This window comes from Vigna umbellata, chromosome 2, assembly GCF_029865625.1.
Source record: "Vigna umbellata cultivar VRB3 chromosome 2, Vumbellata_1.0, whole genome shotgun sequence".
Taxonomy (NCBI): domain Eukaryota; kingdom Viridiplantae; phylum Streptophyta; class Magnoliopsida; order Fabales; family Fabaceae; genus Vigna; species Vigna umbellata.
Genome location: NC_142166.1, coordinates 34,437,183 through 34,455,603, shown reverse-complemented (window position 1 = coordinate 34,455,603; position 18,421 = coordinate 34,437,183). Strand labels below are relative to the sequence as shown.

General features: G+C 33.6%; 1 protein-coding gene and 1 pseudogene across 1 annotated transcript; both read right to left on the bottom strand.

Annotated features, from left to right (window-relative positions):
* Positions 1-3,148: 3,148 nt before the first annotated feature.
* Positions 3,149-5,879, bottom strand: LOC124845957 (methylesterase 17). The gene is made up of 4 exons (XM_047323145.2): positions 5,447-5,879; positions 5,216-5,356; positions 3,955-4,089; positions 3,149-3,560 (listed from the first exon to the last, which is right to left on the bottom strand). The coding sequence occupies exons 1-4, from the start codon at positions 5,729-5,731 to the stop codon at positions 3,282-3,284; spliced, it is 840 nt and encodes a 279-aa protein (XP_047179101.2). The 5' UTR covers positions 5,732-5,879; the 3' UTR covers positions 3,149-3,281.
* Positions 5,880-13,097: 7,218 nt separating this feature from the next.
* Positions 13,098-13,616, bottom strand: LOC148203857 (secreted RxLR effector protein 161 pseudogene; annotated as a pseudogene).
* Positions 13,617-18,421: the final 4,805 nt, after the last annotated feature.

The window sequence follows — 18,421 nt, the reverse complement described above, 5'->3', positions numbered from 1 at the left end:
CTTTTTATCTTTTTATTTATTTTAGGTTTAAACTCTCATTTGGTCCTCGTATTTGTGTGTCAATCTCAAGTGGGTCATCGTTTTTTTTTATCTCAATGGGGTCCATAAACTTGTTAAAATGAGCCAATTAAGCCCTCTCCGTTAATTTATCAGTAACGTTGTTTGCTTAGGGTTAACTTCAGTTTCAACCCCAAAATCTTCCAATCTCTTAATTAAGTAACCAATCTGCATCTCCATCCTTTTACATGATGCGTCAATGCTTTTCTGAGTGGAGATGGACTCTTGCATAAATTGTTGAAAGACGTCATCCATCTTTGCCATTCTTTCTAATAGAAAGCTTTGTTGCTGCCATTGTTGTTGTGGTTGGTTCTCAAATTGTCCTGCAGCTTGTCAAAATTGACTTTGATCCATGCTTGAGTGAGATTCCCTCCAGCGGTTGAGATTACCTTGGTAGAATTGAGTGCCCATATAGTTAAATTCTTGTCCGAATTGCATCCTGCAGGCATTAGGCATAAAACCCTAGAAAACATTTGTTAGCACAAAAAGATAAAAAAAATAAAAAGATAAAAAGATAAAAAGATAAAATGAAAAGATAAAAAGATAAAAAAAATTAAAAGATGAAAAGATAAAAAGATAAAAAAAAATAAAAAGATAAAATAAAAGATAAAAAGATAACAAAATAAAAATCAAGTCAAAGTTAATCAATAATCACACAAATAGAATAGTTAAACCACGAGTCCCCGGCAACGGCGCCAAAAACTTGTTAACACTCGGCAAGTATACTGAATCGTATCAAGTAATAATAAAATGGTAAGACCAAGTATGGTTTTCCAAAGGACTCACGGCCTAAACAGTTATGTGATTTCTTGATTAAATTAGACTTGTAAACAAAATCATTGTGTTTGAATTGCGGAAAATAAACATGAATGCAAGTTTTGATCAATTGGATTGAAAGATGCAAAAGTGATTGATGTAAAATATGAATGAGTATGTTTGTTGGGGTTTTCGACTCATCCTATCCACTCTCATGTATTCATGAATTCATCTTTCTTCATTAATGTTAATGCCACTTTCTAATTTACCTTAAACCCGATGTCTCGGTGAAGAAAGCCTAATCCTAATCACTAGTTTACAATGTCTTGTCTCCCTAGCAATTATTCATGCATTACATTCGCACAGAAGCTTAAAGTCAATTGATCCTCCTATTCCTATGTTTAGGTAATATTGCTTCCGGGAGAATTTCCCCAATTCTAGATTTACATATATGTGTCCATATAGATAACATCAATGATCATGCAATTGAATGAGTTAAACAAAGCATGCATAGAGTAAAGAGGAAAAACCCTAACAATTAATGAAGCAAAGCATATAAAATATAGAACCAATTCAATACATGAGAGTTTCAAAGGATTACATCGGTTCCCCAACAACAATGGAGGTTTAGTTCACCATAGACATGGTGAAACTAGATCAAAAACAATGAAAGAATGAAAGATAGAACCGTAGAATTTGAAGAACGGAGCTTTCGCATCCAAAATCCGCCTCCAAGGGGTGAAGAAAGTGTGATTTCGCCTCTTTCTATCCAAAGATACCAACCCTAAGTCGACTAAACCCTTATATAGTTTATTAAAAATTACAGAAAATAGGCCCAAGCCCAATTAAATGTCGTTCAACGGCACTTTTGGCGCTCAGCGGTAAGTGCGGTTCTTCTAAATGACGCTCAGCTGCAATTTTTGCCCTCAGCGATGATTGCGGTGCTTCAGAATGTCGCTCAGCGGTAAAAGTTCCGCTCAGCGGTGACTGCGGCTCTTCTTTTGTGCACTTTTACTTCCTTTCCTGAGTCCAGCTCCTTAGTACTTCAACTTCTTTCATCTAATTCATCTTAATTCCTTCCAAAACAACGAAAACCAAGCATAAAACCCATCCAACTCTCTTATTTCCAAAACTTAAGCAAAAGCACGATTTCAAGCTAGTTTCAGTCATAAAGGTTGTTTCTAATATCAAAATTAAGTATAAAAATAACGGTTTTTCAACCGTTATCACAACCCCAAACTTAGAACTTTGTTTGTCCTCAAGTAAACAAGATGTAACTCAATCTTCCACCAATCAATACAATGGTTCACCATATTCAAAAACTCTTTCTTTCAAAACAACTAATTACTCAAGTCAGCTTATAAAAAAGAATTCATTCAAGATGCACACATGCTTTGATTCAATCGAGCTCATTGTGGTGTTCACATAGTATCCAACAAATGCTATTCTCATGAATGATCAATTAACTAAGCATAGATGTAATCATGTGCTCATGGAATTATTCCTCACTAGATAAAGTGTCTCACTCAATCATGTTCGTTTTGGTTAGTAAGAGTTATGGAAGCACTGTTCATGTGACGAAATGCCTGGTTCATCTTCTTCTTTCAAATGCACGGGTTGGGGCTTTCAACATAATTCAGCATAGTTCTACCAATGCCAAGCCAGTATTCTGGCATAAAACCTATTCTTACACAACAACTTTCGGCCAGTCTGGCCAAACGATTAATCCACATGCAAACTCTACAAGTCGGCCATAGCCCGACCAAGAGATCGATCACGATAACCCTTCATACGCTAAATCAAACTCCTGAGACTATGGGGGTTATGTGCCTATTGAGTCCAATAGATATATTAAAGAGCATAATCCAACGAGACTCATTAAGCCTCTTCATTTTAAAAGTACCCAAAATAAATGTATAGAAAATATTCACATATCATAACTAATCTTGATACTATGGTTATCAATTACGGTAAGGTATTTTGTTATTATTATTTACTCTTTTATTATTATATACTTATTATTTCAATGATATTATTTGATCCACAACTCATGTTAATTCTATAAATACAATTAATATTTTCACAAGAATACTAACTCATTCTTATATTCATTATTCCATTTTTATAGATCTTAAAACTCTTTTACTCAGCATCGGATGATCTTTCCGCATTCCAACTTTCATAAACTTCAAAAACAGGAAAATCAATGTGATTAAACCACATGTCCAAATGTCCAAAAGACGGGAAGAATAGAAACAATCATATCTGAATTAAATTAAATAAAATGTGTCTATGATATGACCCAACAAATCTTGGGAGAGATAGATTTATAGTATGATAATTTATATATTATTGATGATAATTACAATTAATGTATAATACATAAATGAGTAAATTGATTCAGAGTTTTGGAGAGCAACGAAGAAAAGAGCATGGAAGAGCAGTGTTCATAGAGCAGTTGCATGGAATTAAACATCCAAAGCTGCAGCTTTTAGAAGCAAGCCAAAGAGAAGGAATGGGGAAGAGAAGAAAGGGCTATGGTCTGTGTCCAGTTCATACACAGTAGATGGTGGCCACTTCTTTATCATGGCTTCCTGTTGCTCTGCCTTCACCACCTTGTCTTGCTTTGTCCTTATGTACACGCGGGGCACCTTCTCCACTCCTTCATCACCCTCTTCTCTGAACTGTGCACTCGTCAATGCTACCAATGGCCCTGGCCTCAACAGCATCTCAGCCAAGGTTGAATCCTGACACATCATTCCACTATTCATTCCTCACTCACAGTTCAACTATATATATATATGGACTGCATGCACATGCCAACTTCATTTTTTTCTTAAAGTTGTTTTCATTTGGAAGAATAATTATGTTTTTTTTCAAGGAATCGTCAAAAATGGTCCTACACATGGCAAAAATGAGGATAACGTTAACAATAGGCCAATGTATGTCATGTGGGGTACGCTACTCCCTAATGCTTCGAGAAAGTGACATACTATCAAACAGGTCTATAGACACTGCATGCAATTCCAGTGCAACATAGGATAGCTTCAGAAATGTAGCATAGCATAGCATGTCTTTTTTTTTTTATCATTTATAGTGAGATATTAATTAATTAATTAATTATCATATTTATGTACGTACCTCTTGAGGGCTCAAAGGGTAGAGGATTTTGCGTTGAAATTCTTTCTTCACCAAAGCACTGGTTGGAGGCTTATCACGTCCCAATCCGAATCCTAGCTCGTACACATCCCCATATTCAGACAAGTCAGGCACACCCTGTTTGTTAGACACCAGAAAAACTTTCTATTATATCTGCTATTTATCGGTGGCACAGAAAAATTAGCTACTCTACTATCATAATTAATTCTAGCAATTAGGCTCGTGAATCTGTGTTGCCTTTCAATCATTAGGGGCACAATGAACACGGTCAAAATTTGATTTTGGCTACAATTTAGATCTGTGGAAAAGAAAGGGCTGTCGGACCGAAAAGAAAGAAAGAGGTTTGGAAGTTTTTTTGTCTCCAAACAAAGATTGCTTATAATCATTAATACAGGGATTGTTATTTTATAGGAGTTTGTTTGGGTGGCACACAATTACGGATGATAATTCATAAACCAGAGTAGACACAAGGAAATTTATAATGATTTTGAATAAAGACAATTAGCTTTGTTCGTACACATTCTAGGTCTAGGCTTTTACGAGATTGGGTTAGAGATAGCTTTCTTTTCATTGTTTTCCAGAGTTAAATAAGAATCCTGCATAATATAAAATAAACCATAAACACCCAGGGTCAGAATGCCTGTCCCTTTTACTGATCATTATTAAATTCCAACTAGTTCGTTGTCAAAGCCTGTAAAGGTGGTAATCTGAGTAGAAAAGGTCATTGACCAAATCAAAAACTCTAATAGTGAGATAAACGAAAAAGAATTTTCTCCTAAACAAAGGAAAGAAAAGAGGGATAACGTAAAATAGAGAAATGAAAGAAGTCCCAGTTGAAAAACGTCCCTTTCATGCCGAACAAACAAACTCTCCTATTCCTATTGCTAAACAGCTGCTGATTTGTTTGCACATGGTGCTATCCTTGGGAAAAAACTGAGAGTAGGTGAGTAGAAGCATAATTTAGTGAGTCTCAGAGTTGGCTAAGAACTAAAATCTACAATCTGTTTGTGAAGACAGTTGGCAACCAATTATTTCAACAGGGCATCGGCATCATCCTTGCTGGAAACCTTCGAGATTCCAAACACCGATCAGCGAAACTACCCCTAATCCCAAGTTTATGACACTCATTCACCTTGAGCACAGAAACTACCAAACTCCAATATCAAGAAAGAAGCATAATTCAAATTCAATCTCAAAACATACCAATCGAGAACAGATGAGAGAGTTTACGAAAAGGACTCACATCTTTGAGATCTTGTTCGGTCAAGTATCCCGATTTGAGCATAGTGGCTGCCACATAAACAGCTAAACGGATCTTATTTGCAAACTTGTGACAGGCCTGAGTAATGCTCAAGCCTCCAGCGCTGTGCCCCACCAATATAACCTATAGCAACCACATCAGTGATATGAGTTCTGATGCCACTCTATGTAATCACATTCAAAGAAAGGGTCATAAGAGAGGAGGGGGGACCACCTGTTCATTCTCAGGCAAAGAAGACATGAAATCCATTAGAGGTTTATTATAATCATCAAAGAATAGCAAAGAATCTGCATCAGATTGATCAATTCCAGCACTTTTCAGGTTTATGCATGACACCTTATAGCCAGAATTCTCCATAAGGCATCGGATTTTGTACCAGCACCAACTTCCCCCACCTATGCCATGTACAAGCACAAAGTGCTGCTTCAACCCAACACCAACAACATCTCCGTCTTCCCTACCTCCCTCAGTCATACTTTTCTCTGCCTTCACTATCATTTTTCTTTCAATCTTCTTGGTGAGGAAAAACACACTCACATATATAATATATAGGATAACAATAATACGTGTTCAAGGGTCAGCTCAGCAGCACCAGTAGTGACGTTTATCTTTGTAACTTTCCTTCTTAATATTATTCCAATATTCAGAGGTTTATATTTATATCTATTCATTCCTTCTTGGGGTCATTTTCATTCATCATCAGAATTTTGAAAACGTCTGCATAGATCTGTGGAGCATAACTCGGTTTTTCGTAACACTGGCGTAAGGTGCACTCAGAAAATTGAAATTGTAATAAATGTTATATTAAAGAGTACGTTTAAGTAATAAAGGCAAATATTAAAGTTTATAGTCGTTTTTCTAGATTAGTTCTTAAGATTTTTTTTTTTTTACTTAAATTAAGTAAAATATTTAACTTTTAGTATAGTTTTAAGTGAGTTATCTATTATATTTTTTTTTTGTTTTTTAATTTTAATTTACACTTATATATTATTATTATTTTCCTAGGTTATCTTAATAATTTTTCTCAATTCTTGTCAATTAAACTAAATGTATAATTAAAAAATTATGTTATGAAATTTGAAAATAACACATGAAAAGTAATGTTTTTTTACCAAAAAACGATAATTAAAAAACTAATCAAATAATATTTATTGCATTAAATAGAACCACTATCCTTTCTTGTTTATTAGTCCTATTTTTTTCTTTCCTCTTTAAACCATTTTTAGTAGATGTAACATACCAAAAATACAGCTTGAAACTATATAATAGAATAATCACATTTAATAATATACAGATCAGTCTTACACTAAGAAGAGAATGTACCGTCTTGACCGAACGGCTTTACAGAAAGACCAGAAATTAAAATCGAACGCCAAAAGTAAATTCTGACAGAACGGTTTACAAAAGCCTATACCGAACGGTCATACTAAACAAAAAGGAAAGGTGATCGAACGACCACCTTTCAATCAACTAAACTACTGACCGAACGTCCTACTGTTCGGTCTTAACTTCAACCTCAACTAGGCTTTCTTCCTCCAGCGCCTCTTCCAGCAGCTCATCTCCTTCTGCTCACATCCACACGGATGATCATTGCAATGACAAAGACGAACGTACAAAACAAGACAAGACAGGAAACACAGGGTAAGCTTATGTAATTTAATTCATGTATAAGCATACAGTTCACACCATAAAACACACAAGATATATTTCATCATACATCTCATACAAAGCCTAATACTAGACTGACTGTCCGGACTGTATGAAATCTGTGTAGCTACAGACGTTCGTGCACTCGGGTGATGTAGTAACTAGGATACCATCAACAGCTGTCACCCGAGGTTAGTCCTATCTGTCCAAATTAACCATAAGGACTAGGACCTCCTGCCGTTCCCGCACATGACCTACCCTCCTCTACATGAGGACGAGTACTCACGGAACATCAGGATGAACCGTCAGCTTAACATGCCCACATTCATACTTTACCAAATCCAATATACATTCATGAGTCATTCCTCCCAGGAACGCTCGTCCATAATACAAAACATTTCAATCCATATCAAATTCTCTTCCTCTTTCATTAATAATCATTTCACTTAAACATTTCGAACAAAAATCCGCAAGGATACCAATTACCGAACGTTCAAATTTCACCTTTTAAATAGACCGAACACTTGGAGTGTGACCAAGAGACCTCCAGTCCAGAATAGATTAAGACCAAGGAGGTTACTATCGGGCTGAGAAAGAAACCGAACGCAATAGATATTGTAAGAAACGAATGGAACGAACGTTAATTACAAAGTGAGCCAATTAAATGAACTGAATCTTGAGAGCTCCAACCGAACACCGAAAAGACCATGCCAAGTACTAAGACTCTAGGCTGGAACCAATGGATACAGACACTTCAAAACATTCAAAGAATAATACTTAGAAGAAGTTACATGAAGAAACCGAACGTTTATAAATACTTAGCTTGTTTGAATTTAGCCTGAAGAAAACCGAATGTCAGTCAATGACCGAGCACGGTAGAGAGAGAACTCTATTAAATTTGGACGAACGTTATTTTCATCAATATAGATCATAGGAAAGAGAATGAGCGCTTGGTGTAAGACCGAGCACTACTCAGTACGAGCGCTTGGTGTAAGACCGAGCACTATTCAGTACGAGCGCTTGGTGTAAGACCGAGCACTACTAAACTTATATTAGAAAGCTTGATAAATATAATAAGATACTATTGAAGTAGTGTTTTAAGAATAAACGAGACTATAAAAATACATACATATATATATATATATATTATATTTAAATTTATCACAGAATACCCAGATACAACTATGTTTGGCCGAACGCTCAAGCATAGTATTACAACGCGAAGACGATCGTCCTCAACTAGGATTCTTTCCAAATGAAAGAATCCAATTCTAACCAAGTTTACTAGCATTATCGAACGGTCAATGACCATTCAATGACGAACGTACACTATCATAGGAAAATTTCATATTCAGAATTCATTTATATTCAACTCATTTCTTAACACATAGTTTCATAACTTTATACATTCATATCATAATCAATTTTCATACTTCATACAATCCAAACATATCAACCATCATATATTAATTCAGTCAAGTCAACGAACATTCATGCAACACACATAATCATACAAATTAAATTAAATAAGCTTCCCTTACCTCTGAGCGTGAACGAACGTTCCTAGAGGCAGAATTAAGGTTCGTCTGACTACAATTTCTTCTACCCTCACGTTCAATAATTCTTCAAACTAAACCAAACAATAGAAGACCAACAATGGCTCAGACAAGATGAAATCATGCAACCGGAACTTGGTTTGCATGTACCAGATAACGAACGGTTAAGGACCACAAGAACTTACCAGTTCAGAACTCGAAACCGATCGGTTCAAACTGAAGCCCTAGACACCGGAAGTGCTTCTACGATGCCTGAACGGAGATCAGAGAATAGAAAAGATGAGATTTGGTAGAGAGAAGTGAGAGCTTTTAGAGAGAAGGAGGAGAAATGAGAATTTCAGAGTTTGAGGAAGAAGGTGCATGTAGAGAGTGTAACATAAATTTTCCAAAAACTCAGTTTTGCTTCCCACGTTAAACGAACGTCCGCTCATCTACCGACACCTGCATTCCACTATCTGATTTCCGGATCCCCTCCGCTTGACACCTGACGTCCGTTCAGAGGGTTTTTAAGTGCGTTTTCAATGATTCTGACAATAGACGTGAGTCTGGTTGACAGATTTAGATTTAATATAAATTTGGTAGAATTTAATATTTCAAAATTTATATGTAACTATTTAATTTATTCATTTAGTCGGATATTTTACTTTCCACATCTTATTTGTGGGGTAGGTGGGCAATTTTGAGTCAATATAAAAATAAATCATTTTAATTTTACATAAATAAAATGAATACATTGTCCTTCAAATAAAATGACACATATAGTTCTAATAATAATTATTATTATTATTATAATAAATCATGATTTTATATAGTTTATTTTAAATTTTCACAAAAGAATGTCATATTAAAAATAATTTTGAATTTACAATAGACTTATAAATTTATAAATGTTAAATCATCAATTTTGGGTCGAGTTGAGTACGTACAAAATTCTAATCCACTATTTAAATCTATTATAATTCATTTTATCAACTTTATTTTTTAAAAGTCACCTATTTATCTAACTCATCGTGTTTAAATTTTCTTCAAAATTATTCGGAAATGTCGATGCATTTTCTTTACTCAGACCTATAATAAACATCAAATAATTTATATATCATACGAAGGAGGTAAAAACTTCATTATCATTTAATTAATTAAAATTAAAAAAAGACATTAATACAAAGATTTTAACTTTGGAAATGGTGTTTCCTCCTTGAACACGACGGCAAGAATTTCAGTTTATTTTTTATTTAATGCATAATTATGAACTACGTTTGAGAGTGGAATCGGTGGGTCGTGACACATTAACTTCATTTGTTTTTTTTGGCACATACATTAATTTCTTTAATTAATCATCATTTTATTGCTGTGACACATTCATTTGTTTTATTACCAACATCTCTCTTTATTAGGATATTGCTGGCCGACACTATCCTTCTTTTTCTCCATTACATATTGTCTATATATATACACATTTACAAACACACAAAAAATATATTTTTCTACGGAATTATAGTAAATGTCAAATATTTATTGGTTTTATTTGAAAATATATTTTTTCTGAAGAATTTGATAGAGTTTTTTAATTATATTTTTCATTACAATATTAGAATAATGTGTTATTAACAAACCACTTTAAAATATTTTGGCGATGGCCTTTATTTTATATCTTTGGTGCAACAAAGTGCTCGTAAATGGGACATTTTCTGCCTATGAAAGCCACGCGGGATTAAGCACTACCATTAAAAAATTATGTAGAAGCTTCAAATTATTGAGAAAGTGATAATAGTTTCAATTAAAAAATAAATATCGTGTTTCATTATTTTCAGCGATTGAGAAAACTAAATGGCACACTATGAGTGGATACGAAAGGTCAACCTCCAATACATAAACCCTAGCCATTAGGATGTTGGTAGGTTGAGTTAACGTTTTATTTGATTAAGGTATGGATTGTGAAGATTGATTTGAGTCATTTTGGGGAAAAAAATAATCTAATAAAAAAATGTTGGATTTGAATAAGTATTTGACTTTGTATATAATTAATGAATTGATGAAAGTTGATAAATTCTTTATTTTGTAAAGCTAAAACTATCTTCGTGTAAATTTAAAAATGTAAGTTTTTAGAAATATTAGTTGAAAAAACTAAAATTAATTATTTCTGAAAATAATTATTACCATAAAACACTATTTATTAATTGATAATAATAATTACAAAATAAAGAAAACCCAACAAATAAAATTCTTTTAAAAATAAAAAGAAGCATTTACATACAGTACCCACAACCTCATTACGGTTCCCTTCCACCACTTGCATTATTTTATGCTGACATGTAACATACAATAATTATAAGTGGATATCACAATACCACAAAAACAAAGAATAAGCTATTGAAAATTAAACAATACTACAAATAACATTACCCTTCAAACTCAATATGAAAAATTCACATCAAGAATTGAATATTTATATTATAGTTCACATAACTTAATCATGACAAACATTTCACTCTACTTTTGAAAAACTAATGTATTCAACAAATTCAAAGACTTTGCACATATCATAACCCACTTCAACATGTCATAACTCAATGTAGCTATAAATTTATATATTAGGACTAACATCTTGAGAATGACCAAGGTAAATTGGTTATATTTGTGAGATTCGATCCTTTTTAATACTAAAACTCCAAAACCTCTTTCAACACTCCAAACTATATACCTTCCTCTATGTGAATCTGAAACTAGTATAGTCATGATAATTAGTATATAAATTCTCTCTCAATACACCACCTAACATCACATCAATATATTACTCATTTTTTAGGAGTCACTACATTCACAATATCTACACAAAGGAGTATATTATGGCTAATACCTTGGCTCTACTTAGCCACACACACCCACCCATTTTTATTTTCGAAATCTTAAACCATTTATTTTCATAATCTTAAACAAGGTCATCCCCTTCTCATATGAATTTAACTCATCCTGGCATATGAATTTAAGTGAATTTAACTCATCGTGCCATGGCATATGAATTTAAGTCATCATATTGTGAATTTTTCAGGACACTCCTTTGCCTCTAACATATACCCAACTTGGTCTTCACCTCTATAGTAATCAAATCAATGACTTCATTATATGTGAGATTCCTCAAATAATGGTACTTTACCTTTATATGCGCTTGCTTTGTCCATGTAACAGAGGATTTTTTTTAAGTTTGATTGTTGAACTATTATCATAGTAAGTTATTGTTGGCCTTTGTTGTAATATGGGCAGTTCTTCAAGTATCTTCCTAAACCAAACAGCTTGACATGCAGATGTTGTTACAGACACAAACTTTATTCTACGTAGCTGAATCAAATTAATATGCAATTAAGTGCAGTATAAGCTAGTATATTCTCATGGAAACGATGCAATTTCGCTAATGACCAACCAAGCACACTTAAGCTAATATTGAAACGAAACCCAAACAGCAAAACAAAAATGAATTAATTCTGGAACACAATAGCATCAAACAAAACGCAATTCTAGAATCAAAAACACAAATAAGAACGCACTTAAAATCAAAAAGCGGGAATGGAAGTGCATGTGCAGAACGAAAATGCAATTGGGGAAAAAGAAAAGCATAGAACAGAAAACGTAAATTCAAAACAAGAATAGGAAAAATGCAATTTTTATGATTTCAATTAAATGAAAACATACTGGATCTTGAATTCCATGTTTCTCACTATTCTCACACACATAGTAGAAAAGAACTTACCTGGATCCATTGTATAGTTCTTTCCTGTCAATTGTTCTCCCTTCTCTTATTCCTCTTTGATGCTTTCTTGATGATATAGAAATTGCCAATGATGTTTTTCTCTGTCAAAGTCACAGTTTTTTTTTCTTTCTAAGAACGTTACTTTTTCTCTTTCACTTTTCAGAAACTTAACGTGTCAACAGAAGTAAACATTTTTCCTCTTTTATGATATTTAACCAACCTTAATAAAATACCAAAATTCCCTTTATTGAAGTGAGAAGAGAGAGATTAATTTTAATAACTCTAAAATAATCCCTATAACTTTAATACATTTATATTCTAATAATCATCATATTAGAATCTTTACATCAAAGTTATACTTTAAATTACATGAACCAATGTTAAATATTAATATAATTCAACATTCTCCCACATGGTTCATGTGATGACTTGAAGATCTAAAACTAAACTTTCAGTGTGCACCATTCATTAGAATTATCAAGTCATCATCCTTATATGAATTAAAATGATCGGATCATGGCGAGAAAAGTCATGAATGACAAGATTCCTTCCATATATCACATAATCAAACCAACTCAACATAACTTTAATCAATCTTATAACTTTCATGTCTCTAAAAGACATATAACATGTTACCACAATCAATAATACATGTATATAACTTAATGTGGATAACAATAGAATAAAGAGAAACATAACTTTAATTGAGTTCACAAGTGTCATGACAGTATAAGCATATAACTATACATATCCATATAAATAGATAACATCATCATGTTAATATTGACTTATCCATAATTCTCATACTTTCAACATGGCCAATAAAAGTTTTGGGCGGTATTCCTTTAGTTAACGGATTTGTTATCACCAAATTAGTACCAATATGCTCAATCAACACTCTATGTTTCTGCACTTCTTATTTGACCGACAAGTATTTCAAATCCATGTGTTTAGAACCCTTTAAGTACTTGTCATTTTTAGACAAGAAGACAGTTGCGGAATTATCACAATATATCCTTATCGGCCTAGCAATACTGTCAATAAAGCCAAGCCTCGATACAAAGTTCCGCAACCACAAAGCATGAACTGTGGCCTCAAAGCATGCCACAAATTCAGCCTCCATGGTGGAAGTAGCAATGACTGATTGTTTTGCACTTTTCCAAGAAATTGCTCCTCCAGCTAATAGATAAACATACCCAAATGTGGATTTTCCTGAATCCACACATCCAGCATGATCTGACCTTCTATAGGTGAGCGTGTATTCTTTGGTACCTTGTAAGTACCTAAGAACTTTCTTTGCAACTTTCCAGTGATCCATTTCGGGAGTACTTTGATATCGGCCTAATATTCCAATAACAAAACTGATATTTGGCCAAGTACAAGTTTGAGCATACATCAAACTCCCAACCACTGGTGCATAAGGAATGGACTCCATGGCCTTTCGTTCCAAATCATTCTTGGGACATTGTATTTGACTAAACCTATCCCCTTTTTGAATTGGAACTACTCTAGGAAATCATTTTTCCATTCTGAATCTCTCTAACACTTTGTTAATATAACCTTTTTTAGACAAACTTAACAATCCATGTGATCTATCATGGAATATTTCTATTCCTATCACATAAGATGCCTGATTCATATCTTTCATTTCAAAATTGCTAGAGAGAAACTTCTTTACATCATGTAACATACCAATATTATTAGCAGCAAGAAGAACGTTGTCAACATATATAATCAATATAACAAACTTACTCCCACTGATCTTTATATATATGCACTGGTCAACGGTGTTCTCTATAAAACCATATGAAGTTATGATATCACTAAATTTTAGATACCATTGTCGGGAAGCTTGTTTCAGTCCATATATTGATTTCTTCAATTTACACACCAAATTTTCTTTTCCTGTTATTGTGAAACCTTCTGGTTAGTCCATATAAACTTCCTCTTTTAAGTCACCATTGTTGGATCATTAACTTGTTATCTCTACTTGTTGTGTGACTATGATACAACAAGAGGGATAACAACTTGAGAAGAGACATTAGGTGTAGAAACATTATGAGTATGTTCTTGAATGTCCACTATTTATGATTCTTCACTCCCACTAAATTGTCCATATTCAATGAACCGAGCATTTCCAGACTCAACTATTCTTGTACTGTGGTTAAGGCAATAAAATTTGTATCCCTTTGATTTTTCAAGATAACTGATGAAGTAACCACTAATGGTTCTTGCATCAAGCTTCTTTTCATGTGGATTGTATAATCTTACCTCTGTTGGACAACCCCAAACATGAAGATGTTGGAACAATCGGTACCGTTATAGAGTCGCGCAGCGGAATAAAATACTTAGAAAGCGTGTTACGGTCACAAATCAAGTTTAATGGTCCGTTTTAGAAAAACAATTTTCTTAGAGAAAATTTATCAAACAGTTGATATGCGTAAAAGATAAAAAGTGTAGGGAATAGAAAATCACACAAGCAATTTTTATCCTGGTTCGATTCAAAAGAATCTACGTCCAGTCGTTAATCACTATAAATAGTGATTAACCTTTTTCACTAAAAAGTTATTTAACAGATTACAAGAAATAGTGAATAAAGCAGATAAATAAACCTTCCTTCGACGAACGAACCGGAAGAAGAACACTCTGCCAACTCGAAGAGAACCGCTCCGACTATCGACAAACGAAACACGAGCTTCTCCTATTCACGAGACCAGGCAGAGCACCTTGCTAACTCGAAGAGAGCTTGCTCCGACTATCGACACACGACACGCGAGCCTCTCCTGTTCACGAGACCAAGCAAGGGAACTTGAACTATAGCTTCTGAGAACTTCCTCTAACAAACAGTATTCTGCAAGAGCTTCTGTTCAACAACGTTACCTTCTGATTTCTCCAAATCAAAATATATAGCCAAGTACACTGAATGCCAAAGGACAGCTCCCAACTGCCATGAATAATCGATTATTGTAAGTGATAATCGATTATTCAAGTCCGTTACAGGTTTTCAAAGATGTGATAATCAATTATATGAAGTGATAATCGATTATTCAAGTATGACTTGTGATAATCGATTATTGCTTAATCATAATCGATTATTGCAGGTTAAAAATGCAAGTTTTACAAGGTTTACAAGAATTTCCTACTACATTTAATTTCTACAACTTGCTTTTAACTAATTCTAATATCTTCTTCAACTAAAACTCTTTGTAGCATCATCAAAACAAATTTCTTCAAGATTTACCAATACTCCTTATTGGTAACAATCTCCCCCTTTTTGATGATGATCAAAAATTCAAATTTTAAAAGCAAGTTTGGCTTACCTGCGAAACATACAAGCTAACAAACAACAATAAGGTTAGCAATACCTCTAATAATTTATACTTCTCCCCTTGTATTATTCTTCTCCCCCTTTTTGATCAGAAGCAAAAAGATCGGATGTTAAAGGCTCCCCCTAAATATGATCTCCCCCTCAATTAATCAAAAGATGCATTTCAAAACATAAATAAAATTGAAATTTCATAACATGAAAGAGCATAATACCTCATATATCTTCCCCTGAATGTAATAATCCCCTTTTAGAAACAGACTCCAAAAAAATATAAAAAAATTATAAAAAAAGTTTTTTTTTTTTTTTTTTTTTTTTTTTTTTTTTTTTTTTTTTTTTTTTTTTTTACGCTGTGACTTAAGATAATCGATTATTACTTTAAATAATCGATTATGTGCGAGCCAAATTGTCAAAATCCAAATTTTTGAGGACGAGATAATCGATTATTACCCTTGGTAATCGATTATTTACGTTAATTTTCGAAAAACACAAATTTGGGCCAAATTTTCAACTTTAAGACACATCTAACATTCATAAATTATTTCAAGGCTCTTAAAAAATACCAGGATACCATAGAGTTTTCTTTTCCTTTTGAAAAATTAACCTGCAAAACCAAATAATTGAGTTTTGGTCCCCATAATCTCATTTGGGTCCTTTGGGTTAGAGACAATTTACTTTATAACAGGAATCCAAGCATATTTTCCATTTGGAACATCAAAATGTTTAATTTTACATTTGTTAGAAGTGTGCCCCTTTTTCATACAATAAAAGCATGTGACAATATTTGGATTTCTATAAAACACAGTTCCTTTTTCAACCCATACCCTACGGGTTCTTTTAATTTGGTTCTTACTTTTAAAAACACTTTTGTTTTTATAAACCTTTCTAACAGTTATAGGCATTTCAACATTATTATTTCCAGTTGCAACTTCAAGAAGATTTTCAAGAATATCAATATCAAGCATATGATTCTTACATGAAAGACATTCAACAGGATGTTCAACATTTGAAGACTCTTTCATTTCCAAGTTGCAAATTTTATTTCTCAAACTTACTTCCTCATCTAATGCCTTCTCATATTTAATTCGCAATTCTTTAAATTCCTTTTTCAAATTTTTATGAGCAACATTCAATTTTTCAGATTCATCAAGCAATTCAAGAAAAGCTTTTTGCAAATCAAATTCACTAGATTCATAGCTAGAATTACTTACTTGGCTTCCAGCATTATCAAAATTAGCTGTCAAACACAAGTTTATTTCTTCAACAGAATCACTTGAACTAGAGGTGGTTGATGCATTATCCTCCAAGGCAATGTGAACCTTCTTCTTCTTGTGAATTTTCTTTTCTTTTCTTTCTTTACTTCTTTTGTTGCTTGAACAATAAGCTTTCACATGGCCTCTTTCACCACATCCATAACATTTGAAACTTGAAGAGGAACCTTGATAGTCCTTCTTTTCCTTCAAGATTTTGCTTTCAGATAATTTATCATTGGCCATCAAGCATAGATTTTCTTGCTCATTAGAATCGCTTGAGCTTGAGGAGTTTGATGTAGAGCATGAATTCGAACAAGTCAACTTAGCCACATTCGATACTTCATCATGAGTGACTTTTAAAAATTCCCACATTTCCTGAGCACTTTCATAAACAGAAACTTTGAAAAAATCATCAATGGTTAGTGCAGAAAAAATTATATTCCGAGCCTTAATATCAAATTGGGCTCTTCTATTTTCCTCAACAGTCCAGTTAAAGTATGGTTTTTCTACTTCTACACCATCAATAGTTCTTTTTGGAATATAGGGACCATTTAGTACAGCTTCCCAGATGCCTCTGTCAACAGACCCCATAAAAATTTCCATTCTGACTTTCCAAAAAGCATAGTTATCACCAGTAAACAATGGAGGTCTGTTAATGGAAGCACCCTCAGCATATACATGGTTTTGATTGTGACCAGCCATTTTCACAAATTTTGAAAAACTATCAAAGCAAGCTCTGATACCAATTGTTGGAACAATCGGTACCGTTATAGAGTCGCGCAGCGGAATAAAATACTTAGAAAGCGTGTTACGGTCACAAATCAAGTTTAATGGTCCGTTTTAGAAAAACAATTTTCTTAGAGAAAATTTATCAAACAGTTGATATGCGTAAAAGATAAAAAGTGTAGGGAATAGAAAATCACACAAGCAATTTTTATCCTGGTTCGATTCAAAAGAATCTACGTCCAGTCGTTAATCACTATAAATAGTGATTAACCTTTTTCACTAAAAAGTTATTTAACAGATTACAAGAAATAGTGAATAAAGCAGATAAATAAACCTTCCTTCGACGAACGAACCGGAAGAAGAACACTCTGCCAACTCGAAGAGAACCGCTCCGACTATCGACAAACGAAACACGAGCTTCTCCTATTCACGAGACCAGGCAGAGCACCTTGCTAACTCGAAGAGAGCTTGCTCCGACTATCGACACACGACACGCGAGCCTCTCCTGTTCACGAGACCAAGCAAGGGAACTTGAACTATAGCTTCTGAGAACTTCCTCTAACAAACAGTATTCTGCAAGAGCTTCTGTTCAACAACGTTACCTTCTGATTTCTCCAAATCAAAATATATAGCCAAGTACACTGAATGCCAAAGGACAGCTCCCAACTGCCATGAATAATCGATTATTGTAAGTGATAATCGATTATTCAAGTCCGTTACAGGTTTTCAAAGATGTGATAATCAATTATATGAAGTGATAATCGATTATTCAAGTATGACTTGTGATAATCGATTATTGCTTAATCATAATCGATTATTGCAGGTTAAAAATGCAAGTTTTACAAGGTTTACAAGAATTTCCTACTACATTTAATTTCTACAACTTGCTTTTAACTAATTCTAATATCTTCTTCAACTAAAACTCTTTGTAGCATC